The 10398-nt window shown below is 36.0% G+C and overlaps 1 protein-coding gene and 1 pseudogene across 1 annotated transcript; one reads left to right on the top strand and one right to left on the bottom strand.

Moving 5' to 3' along the window:
• The first annotated feature begins 304 nt into the window (after window positions 1-304).
• Window positions 305-6041, top strand: LOC120091001 (sulfoquinovosyl transferase SQD2). Its single transcript, XM_039048766.1, has 11 exons — window positions 305-983; window positions 2144-2210; window positions 2412-2482; window positions 2639-2756; window positions 2855-2928; window positions 3091-3146; window positions 3266-3349; window positions 3429-3516; window positions 3598-3675; window positions 4885-4941; window positions 5293-6041. Exons 1-11 carry the CDS (start codon window positions 628-630, stop codon window positions 5786-5788), a joined length of 1545 nt encoding a protein of 514 aa, XP_038904694.1. The 5' UTR covers window positions 305-627; the 3' UTR covers window positions 5789-6041.
• A 1980-nt stretch (window positions 6042-8021) lies between these two features.
• On the bottom strand, window positions 8022-10010 carry LOC120091679 (annotated as a pseudogene).
• Window positions 10011-10398: the final 388 nt, after the last annotated feature.

The raw sequence follows: 10398 nt of genomic DNA on the forward strand, positions 1-10398 counted from the left end.
AACAGATTTTCACTATTAGAGAAAATTCTTTAGATAGAACCATCCATTTATAATTTTCCTTATCAAATTAGTAAAACACCATTGATACAAATATTCCAATCATGAGTTTTCTTAAACCAAAACTCAACTCTCAATTTAGATACAAATTGAAGGTTACAGCTTTAGCTTCAACAGAAATCTCAAAACCATTTGGACAAGCAATTGATCAAGTTTCTTTATTATCTTAATACTTATCATGATACAAACATAAACAAATGATAATCCAAATTCGAGAAAGGGGGAAAAAGTGGGGAATACAAATTAGAAATCATAGAGAGGAAAAAAGGGTATATGCTGAAAGAACCTTTGGTTGATTCCACAAAGAGAAACAAAAGACCCAATAATCCGAAATGGAATATCCATTAATGGAGTCTCTTCAATCCTTCCCAGATACTCTTCAATACCCACTTGACGAATTTTCTTGCGAACCCTTTCTTCTATATCTCTCTCTCTCTTCGATTCTCGATTGCTTGCTTTGTTACCCAACTTTGCAAATTTATCAGACAGCTAAAAATTCTTCCTTTTTCCCAAAACCCCAACTCAGACAGTGCACCTACTATATTATATGCTGGCAAATCCCTTTTCATAATGTCCTCCACTTCTCTCTCTATAAATCTCTCTCTTCCTCCTCCCTCTTTTTCCACTTCCGCCGCCGTAGCAACCACCACTTACTTCTATGAAGCCCCCTCTTCTTTGAGATTCCCACATTTTAGATCTTTAACTTCAAACCCCAGAAGTTTGTTTTGTGAAATTTCTCGATTTCGTTGCTTGGAGGGTTCATTGAAGAATAGGGGAACTGGGTTTCTTAGTGTTAAGGCTAATAAAATGACTATTGCTGAAGTTAGGCCTGAAGATGGAGAAGAAGATAGCCCTCCTTTGCTTGACCCTGAGACCAATTCCAAACCTCGTCGTATTGCTCTCTTTGTGGAGCCTTCTCCCTTTGCGTGAGTTTTACTATGCATAACCAACTTGTGATTTCTAGTGTTGGGTATTCTCTTGTCCTTGTGTATTTTGTGTTGCCTATCTTCTATTTGGTACTTTCTAATTTGAGTTACTGGGAATCAATACTTAGCTGATCTTATGATTTTGCTTCAACTACATCATGGCTTAATTGCATCTAAGGTTGCTTTATGCTTGATGCTTTAATGAGGTGTTAGTTTGGATCTCATTCTTGGGTGTCCTAATTAAGCCTCTTCTTGAAGGGGTTCATTCTAACTTCATTGACTCAGCTTTTAATGTGGAAAGCCACTTTGATTTTCCCCATGTATCCTTTCAACTAGTTCGCCCACTGGCTGTGCCGGGTTTTCACATGGATCCTCTGGATGAACACTTAATTTCACAACTACTTAACTGCTAGCTACTATGCTGTATTAGATGTTCAGGACTGTTTCTTTGTTGCAGTAATGTTACTTCTACCATAACAATTAGCTACATTGATCTATACTTAAATCATCGTTTCTCTATCTATGGATCTGTTTGTTTGCACAAGCAACCATTGTTATTTCATTCGACTTGTAGAACAGTCTTGAATGTCACCAAAACCTTACTTCTTCATTAGTCGTTCTTGCCCTGATATTTTGCGAAAATTTGCTACTATCGACATTTTCGTGTGTATCGTGTTAACATTTTTGAATTTTCTACTGTCGTTTTTTTCCCTTATGGCCCAAATAAATTGATGTTGAGGCTGAATACGATCGTTGGATTTTAGTCAATTGCTTGGATGCCATTAGATATTAACCCAAGTTGTTCTTTTGACAAATGCAGTTGAGTGGTCTTACTCACCGGTCAACATCTTAATGTCCCTACTGCTGAAACTTTTCTTGATGGACTTTTTTTTTAAATATTATTATCATTATATAAAAGACATACGTACATGGAACATAAACACATACATAAATGAATATATATATATATATATATAAGACATGTTGGAATAAGAGACAAAATGTTTGACATGCTAAGAAGATTAAGGCCTAGATAATGTGATTTGTGAACTGTAAGCAGATACTTTCTTATTCTTCTTTATACCATCGATTTCATCCTGCTGGTACTTATCATTAAAATGTGAATCACTGAAAGTTATCTTCCATTGTTGGTTTCACAGATATGTGTCAGGTTACAAAAACCGCTTCCAAAACTTCATTCGCTATCTACGTGAAATGGGCGATGAGGTTCAATTTTATTCCCTTCCTACTTCTATTTTAGCTTGTTGACTGTCATTTTATTCAATCTTAAACTCTTTAATGCAACAAGCTCGAGTGTGTTCTATTTATTTATTTTTGCTTAGTTTTAGGATAAAAAATAAATATGGAAATAAGAAAGTGTGAATATTTTGGTTATAGACAAGTTGACCTTTTCTATAAATCACTTAGGTGATGGTTGTGACAACTCATGAAGGTGTGCCCGAGGAGTTTTATGGTGCAAAATTAATTGGATCACGAAGGTAAGTTTGGTACTTCATGTCAGATCATAGTATCTAGCAACCTATGATCCTCTCTTGTCTGCTCTCATATTCACTTCATATCTCAGCTCTCTTCCTTTCATGAAATTCATAATCTCAAGCATTCAGATTGCTCAACTTATCTTTGACTATTGGCAGCTTTCCATGCCCTTGGTATCAGAAGGTGCCCCTTTCTCTAGCACTTAGTCCAAGAATAATTTCAGAAGTGGCTCGGTTTAAACCCGATATCATACATGCATCATCACCAGGGATAATGGCAAGTGACAATATCATCCCATTATATTTTGAAGTTCCTGAATTTGAGCATTATGGTTTGAAGATTTTGATTGTTGCCCAACTGTATTCTATTTCTAGGTGTTTGGAGCTCTGATTATCGCTAAACTGTTAAGTGTACCGCTAGTTATGTCTTACCATACTCATGTACCAGTGTAAGTTCTTTTCTGGGACTTTTTAACTTTTACCCTTGGACATATTGCAATCTACTATCATCAACCAATTACAAGGATTGGAGAGTTCGAGATCGTCTTGTTGTTTATTATATCCGATATTACATTACATTACCATTATCTGTTTTTTGTTATGTGTTGCAGATACATTCCAAGATATACATTTAGTTGGTTGGTTAAACCCATGTGGCTTGTTATAAGTACGTGAAAATTTATTCTTTTCCATTGTTGAACTCAAAAAGAAAAAAAAGATTTATTCTATTCCATCATATTAAGGACACTACAGGATCACTATTTAGAATTCAGTTTTTCTTTTTAGAATTCCTCCACAGAGCGGCTGATCTTACCTTGGTTCCATCTGCTGCCATTGGCAAGGATCTTGAAGCTGAAAGAGTGACAGCAGGTGGTTTGAAATATTGCACAAACTAATGATAGATTTTCATTTATTATAATGTGGTAATTTACTCTCTCTTTGTTTGCAGCTAATAAGATTCGACTTTGGAATAAGGGTGTAGATTCTGTTAGCTTTCATCCTCGCTTCCGCTCTCATGAAATGAGATTGAGGCTTAGGTGAGATTCGCTCACATAAATAGCTTAAATCATGTAACTTAAGAGATTATCTCCTTTAAAACTATACGCTTTGTCTAACAGTGGTGGAGAGCCTGATAAACCACTGATAGTTCATGTTGGAAGACTTGGAGTCGAGAAGAGCTTGGATTTCCTCAAAAGGTATTGGTTTTGATTGTAAAAGATATGGTTGGCTTCCTTGACCTTCTCTGCCTTTTTAGAAATTATTGTTTAACACCAACTCACCATGGTCTAGAGTCTGGATGAGGTTGACGTTTGCACAATGATTTAGAAAAAATGGTTGCCTGAGTTTGCTCAAATTTCATTCATTTGATAATAATGAAGTTGTAAATGATTGAGCTTTGACGATAACCTTATATAGAAAAGGGAAAATCAAAACAATATATTATTAAATAAAAGTAACGAGAGAAGTAGATGTGTAATCTTCATAGAGAAACAAGTATCAAATTTTGTTTAAAGGGAGATTTCTTTGACAGCCTTGGTTTTTGTCATTATTATGACATATTTGCTAGAGAGAAATACGAGGCCTATAATAATTTAAGGGTTGTTTGGCCAAAGAGACAGAGTTTTGACATATTAAATTTATAACAGTATGCACTGTTGAAGTTTGCACGTACCCCAAACAACTCTCCCCGAAGCACATTTCAACCCCTCGAGTAGGTCTTAGTGCCTTTTTTGGTTTCTTGAGGTTGAGTTTTTTATATGGCCTACTTTTGTATTTTGACTTTTCCATGTTCTTGGAAAATGCCTTTTTCACTAAAAAGGGAGAAAGTCTTACTGAAAGTAAATTCCACAGGAATGAACTCCCTTTCTACCTTTCAAAGTAGAAACATTAAAGACAAGACAATATAAGGAAGCACCACTATCACTCGTTGAAAGGCACTTCCTTTTGAAGAATTTGTCTCAATGTTCACAGTCAAACCATAACCTTTTGAGGATTTAGATTGTAAAACGATTCTCCTACTATAATTGGTCCTTACTTTAGATCTCTTCTCAAAAGAATTTGCAAAAGACTTTTTTTTCTCTTTCTTTTAAACATAGTTTGATACTAAGAGGATGGTTCTGTAAAATAGAATAACTTATGACAAAGGCCCTTTTTGCTAATCATTTTGTTTTTGGAATTTGGCTAAAAATTCAAAATACTTCCATAAGAAAGATGAAAGCTAAACCAAGCACACCTTCCAAAAAAACAAAAACTAAATACCAAATGATTATCAAATAAGGCTTAAATTGTGCTTCCGCCTTTTATACTTCCATCTACCTTTGACTATGTATGATCCTCATAAAATATGTAGCTGTACCTATATTCATATCTTGTAAATATTGACATTTGTTCCCACAATATGATAGGATAATGGATAGACTCCCTGAAGCACGAATTGCGATCGTTGGAGATGGACCGTACAGGTATCTGTGCTAGATTTTGAAAGGTGTAATGAGCTTATTATCTAAATTAGTTGAATGTTCTTAAAGGAATACTGATAAACCTACCAGATTAGCACAGCCAATTCTTCAGCATATCTTTAACTAAATCAATATGAAAAACCAAATACTTTAGGGAACTCTTCTATTGATTATGACACCATTATTAGTGTAACTGTAACAAGTTTGTGATTACACTACTAAAGATGGAACAAGCAACTTCTCTTTTACTTTATCTATGTTGAACACTGAACAGTAACAGTTTCGTAAAATCATTGGACAGATTAGATTAATGGCTTTGTTTGTAATTGTTTGATGTGTTTTCCTTCATGGCAGGGAGGAGCTAGAAAAGCTTTTCACTGGCATGCCTGCAGTGTTTACAGGGATGTTATCAGGAGAAGAGCTATCTCAAGCTTATGCTAGTGGTGACGTTTTTGTAATGCCTTCCGAATCGGAGACGTTAGGACTCGTCGTATTGGAAGCTATGTCCTCTGGGATCCCCGTGATCGGAGCTCGTGCTGGTGGTGTTCCAGACATAATTCCTCCCGAACAAGACGGTAAAATTGGCTACCTTTACACCCCAGGAGACATCGATGACTGCTTAAGCAAGCTGAAGCCTCTGTTGGAGAATCGCGAACTGAGGGAAACAATGGGAAAAGCAGCTCGTGAGGAGATGGAGAAATACGATTGGAAAGCCGCAACTCGAACGATCCGCAACGAACAATACAATGCAGCCATATGGTTCTGGCGCAAGAAAAGAGCACAGTTTCTAAGACCATTTCAATGGCTGTTTAAACGAATTTTTCCATCCCCAGAAGTTAGTTATCAGTGAATTGCTTCATTCAAGCCTGTTCTCTACATTTCTGTATCAGCTTGGTTTCAGTAGCAGAAGAAAACATCTGTGTGATTGTTTGCTATATAATATTACATTCATTGTGTATATATTCATTAAACCTGAAGGGAAAAAAGTCACGTTCATCTTCATCGTTCATATCCTGATTATTAATGTATCATCAAGATTGTTAGTTCCATTCCATTTGTATTCAAACTGAAAAATTTACAAACAAAAGTGTTTAGGTTATGGACAATGCTTCAACTTTATTCACATAAATGTTGACAGAAACAGGCATTTTGGCCAGAAAGTAAGAAAATGGAGAGAACATGGGTTGCTTGATTTCAAAATCTCTTTTTTGGAAGAATTGATTGTTAAAATCTCAGCCACCAAATTGTTGTGGAGAAAAGAAACTGTATGTGATGACATATCAAATGATGAAATTAGATATGTTGGTCTAAAAGAAGGTCTTTTCAGCTTTGGCCCATTAACTTTGCATACATTACAATTCTTCACACCATCTTCATCTCAAACTCACTTCCTTTGGTTACAACATTTTTGGTTACTGGCCAATTCCTGACAGCGACCACGTGTCACCAAATTACACTTGCGCTGTCAACTTATCATTGGACCATATGTCCCCCGTTGAAATTCCCGATATACCCCTCCATTGGATCTTGTAGGTCAATTATCACGGAAATATATATATATATTTTTTGCGAGTCGCATGAGTATTATTCTCATCAATTTAACATCATTTAAGAATGCGTGGAATCAACTTGCATTTAAAAAATTATTGTTTAGATCTTGTTTTCGTCCTCAACTATTGGTTTCTTTATTCTATTTTAGTGCAAAAACTTTCAATATTACTGTTAAAAGAGTTATTAAATGGATGATTTTCACATAAACTAGTCAAATTTTGAGTTTAGTATTATTTGAGTTGTGTAGAAAGAATGAGTAAGATTGTAATGATTGGTGTTAGAGAATGATAAATAGATAAAAATGTATAGACTATTTTCTCTTCCATCTAAGAGAAACATTAAGTAGGATGCCGACATTAGAACGATGGAGAGAGGTTAAATTAGCTTAAAATTTTCAATCTAACTCATTTTGTTGATTCATATCATAATATTTTAAAAAAATATTTGGATGCATTTGAGCTTTACACACCTTTGTGTAGCCAACCTACGTGTCCAACCACAAATTATCATATGATAAACTTGTCTTTTCCTTAAAAGATATTTTCTAAATATTTTTTTTCATTAATATTGTATTACTCTAATATTTAACTCTAAAATCCAATCCTGTCATTTGATTCGCACACAGCGAAATTAGTGTAATACTCTCATATGACCTATTCCTCTATTTTCACACCATAATTTTTGTTTTTATAAAAGCATGATGTAGGTAGACTCATTTATAATAATTTTTATATTAAGTTTAATGGAAAAAATCAAAAGCAATAAACAAAAGTAGGAATTTTCAAAAGTATGAAAACTAAAATAAACAAAGTATAGTGCTAAAATAAGATCTATATAAAAAAATTAGGTATTAAAATAATCTTGGGTATGAGTGGAAAAGTTTTGCCGCCCCCACGATTTATTGAGCCTTGATTTAGATTTTAGATGGTGTTTAAAAATATTTAATTAAGGTCAATTCCGGAGGCTAATATCGGGTTAGATTCGTAATTTTCTTCATTTTCTGTTTCATTATTTATCTCGAATATAATAATAGATTTTGACTTTCTTTTACATTTCAACACAAAAAGGAAAAAAGATGGAATTTTAATAGGACCAATCCGGGACTTTTCTTTTTTCTTTTTTTTCCCACTCAATACTTAAAATATTCCTATACTCAATTTTCAGCCTCATTTCCTAAAGTCGTACCAGTTTCATTTCTATATATATAAAAAAAATTAGATATTTAAATTTGAGCACTCTTTAAAAAAAAAGTTAGACATTTAAATCATTTCTTTAAATCAGATATACTTAATTATGTAATTAGAAACGTCCTCTTGATTAAATAATTTGAATAACTCAACTATGACGGAGAGTTTTAGAAAAATTTTCATTTAATAGAATGACATAGATTTAACAAATCCTTGATTGATTTATTATTCTTAGTTGTGGTTCAAAGAAAATGATATGAGTTTAATTAAGTTGAATAAGAGGCTAAATATAATTATTGTTCCCATGTAATCCAATTTTCTGAATTAAAAAGGAAAAACAAATGGTCTCAATCATAGCATAAGATTAGAAATCATCTTGACTTTTTTTTTTTTAATCTCCATGACATTGGAAAGTTACAAGCTATATAGATCATAAACAACCCTAGTAAACATAATAGGCCTTTTTTTTTTCTTAACAGCCAAAACGTCGCCGTTTTCTGTTTCTTTCGTCAAATTCCACAACCCTCGCTCCTTATCCACTCTCTCAGTTTTACTTTTAACCTTCCGAGAGACGATTTTGAAATATATATATATATATATTTTACTTTTCATAAAAAGTAATTAATTCGAGAAAGAGATTTTTACTTTGTGGGGCCCGCGCTGGGGTGGACCAATCATACAGTAGTTGAGACGTACTGCATAAAATCTGTGTCCCGCTCCAGTCCGGCCATTGTTTCCGGCGACAGAACGACTTCCAGATCCACGCTGCCGTTTCCTTCTCGGCCGGGAAAGGCGGAGATCTTGCCGTCGAATTTGTTCGCTCTGCCACTCCTCACGGCAATCGGGCGGCCCCATCCAAAATCGTTGTCGTACATTGGAAATCTAGGCGAGCTGCCCATGGTGATCGACGCGCCGTCGAAGTTCCCCAGCGGAAACAGCCGCGGTTGGCTTCCCAATCGGCGATTCCTCGACGGACAGTGGCGTCATCGTGCGCCATCCATTCAGTTTTTATGCAGCAGATCGGCACACCACCGGAGATCATTCGACAGAACCTCTCCGACCGGCGCAACTGTCGGAATGCTCTGTATCGCGTTCCCGAAGTAGTAGGGTTCCATTCGTGGGTTCAGACGGTGACGGCAGTTAACCGCCATGCGAAACGTCGTCGTTTTACATTCGTCTAATTTCCTCGCACGTGTCACCGAGCGCCACAGATGCGCACATAACGATTGAAAAGACGAAATCTCCGCCGTACGATTTGGAACGTTCGTTTTAATCAAATTCTCCAAAACAGCCGTTATGTTCCCTCCGTTATTAGTTCCATTGACGGTTTTCCAACTGTCATTCCCCTGTTTCCCTAAAATCTCGACGGCGTCATGAAATCCGTTGACCGGTTTCCGGCCAGCAATCTGGTTGTTTGTATTAGCTCTCAGCTTCAGTTTCAGAATGGATTCTCGTGTGAAGTGAAAAATCCTCTCTCTCAGTGGCTCGTCGCTGTTGAACGTCACCACCGGCCCACCGTCAGGAAATTTCAGCACCGCCGACGAGTTGAAAACAGTATCTCTACTAAACGCCGGCGACTTCGAGATCTTTTTAGTTTCTTTGCAAATTTCAGTAAATGTGTTGAAGAAGTGCCAGAAAGACGTCCCGTCGGTGACAGCGTGGTTCACGGTACACCCAACAAACACCCCATCCGCCAGCTCTGTAACCTATTAAAAAAAACAATCAACTGTCAGATCATGAGAATTCGTGTCATTATAAATATAACTCAATATATCGCGAAACCCAATAAAGAGTATTGATCTTTTAATTTAAACAAACCTGAACAGCTACTAAGGGCATGGAATGACCAGAGTAGCTAATAGTGCGATCAAAGTCGAAAAATTCCTTGAAGTAATTAGGGACATCAAGAGGGGAAAGAAGAGCATTGAGGGTGAGATGTTTAGCCTTAGCTTCAATGAATTCGACTCCGGCGTCGTTGCAAAGGATGTGAACGTAACCGTGGACGTCGGTGATGAGGCGGCCGGCGAGAGGAGAGAAATGGGAGAGAGTGGTGGAGAGGGAGGATTTGAGAAAGGAGACAAAATCAAGGAAGGAATAAGGAGGGGAAGAAAAAAGAACACCCTTTTGAATATAGTGGCAAGAAAGCATGGGAAGATCAGAAACAGAGAGCTGAAGAGAATGTAATGAGGAAGGTTGATCGGGGAAAATACTGCATTTTGAGACAATACAAATGGAAGAAGAAGGCATATTTGAAAAGAATGAGTGTATTTTTTTCTTCTTTTTCTTGTGTAGTTTCTTCAAATTAAGGTTTTGGGATTGAAAAGGAGAGGGGAGGGAAAAGGTATATATAGGAATTAAGGGGAAGAGGCTGATTCATGAACTTTGGGTACTTGGACCTACTGTTGGGTGGTGGTTAACCCTTTTCTCTCTCATTACAATTTTATTTATTATTTATTTTGTTATTATTGTAACAAGAATTAAAAAAATGATTACTATATATGTGTACATGGGTTGGATGACGTGGCAATAATAGAATCCAATCAGAAGGGGAGACTGAGGTTGAAGAAGGACACATGGATTCTTTACTCACCCCCAAACATTAAAAAACATCATCCCTTCATCTTTGTCTGACAATCAAAGTTATTCTTGATGTTTGAGCTATTAGTTTTTAACATTATATTATTATTTCATAATACTCATGAACTATAGAACGCCAAATGTT

Source organism: Benincasa hispida, chromosome 11 (genome assembly GCF_009727055.1).
Source record: "Benincasa hispida cultivar B227 chromosome 11, ASM972705v1, whole genome shotgun sequence".
Lineage (NCBI taxonomy): Eukaryota > Viridiplantae > Streptophyta > Magnoliopsida > Cucurbitales > Cucurbitaceae > Benincasa > Benincasa hispida.

Bases quoted from the DNA above. Each gene is read 5' to 3' on its own strand.
- LOC120091001 (XM_039048766.1), top strand. From the start codon at position 628: ATGTCCTCCACTTCTCTCTCTATAAATCTCTCTCTTCCTCCTCCCTCT. The intron at 3,350-3,428 runs GTGGTTTGAAAT...CTTTGTTTGCAG, and splicing joins AGCTGAAAGAGTGACAGCAG to CTAATAAGATTCGACTTTGG. The intron at 3,517-3,597 runs GTGAGATTCGCT...TTTGTCTAACAG, and splicing joins GAAATGAGATTGAGGCTTAG to TGGTGGAGAGCCTGATAAAC.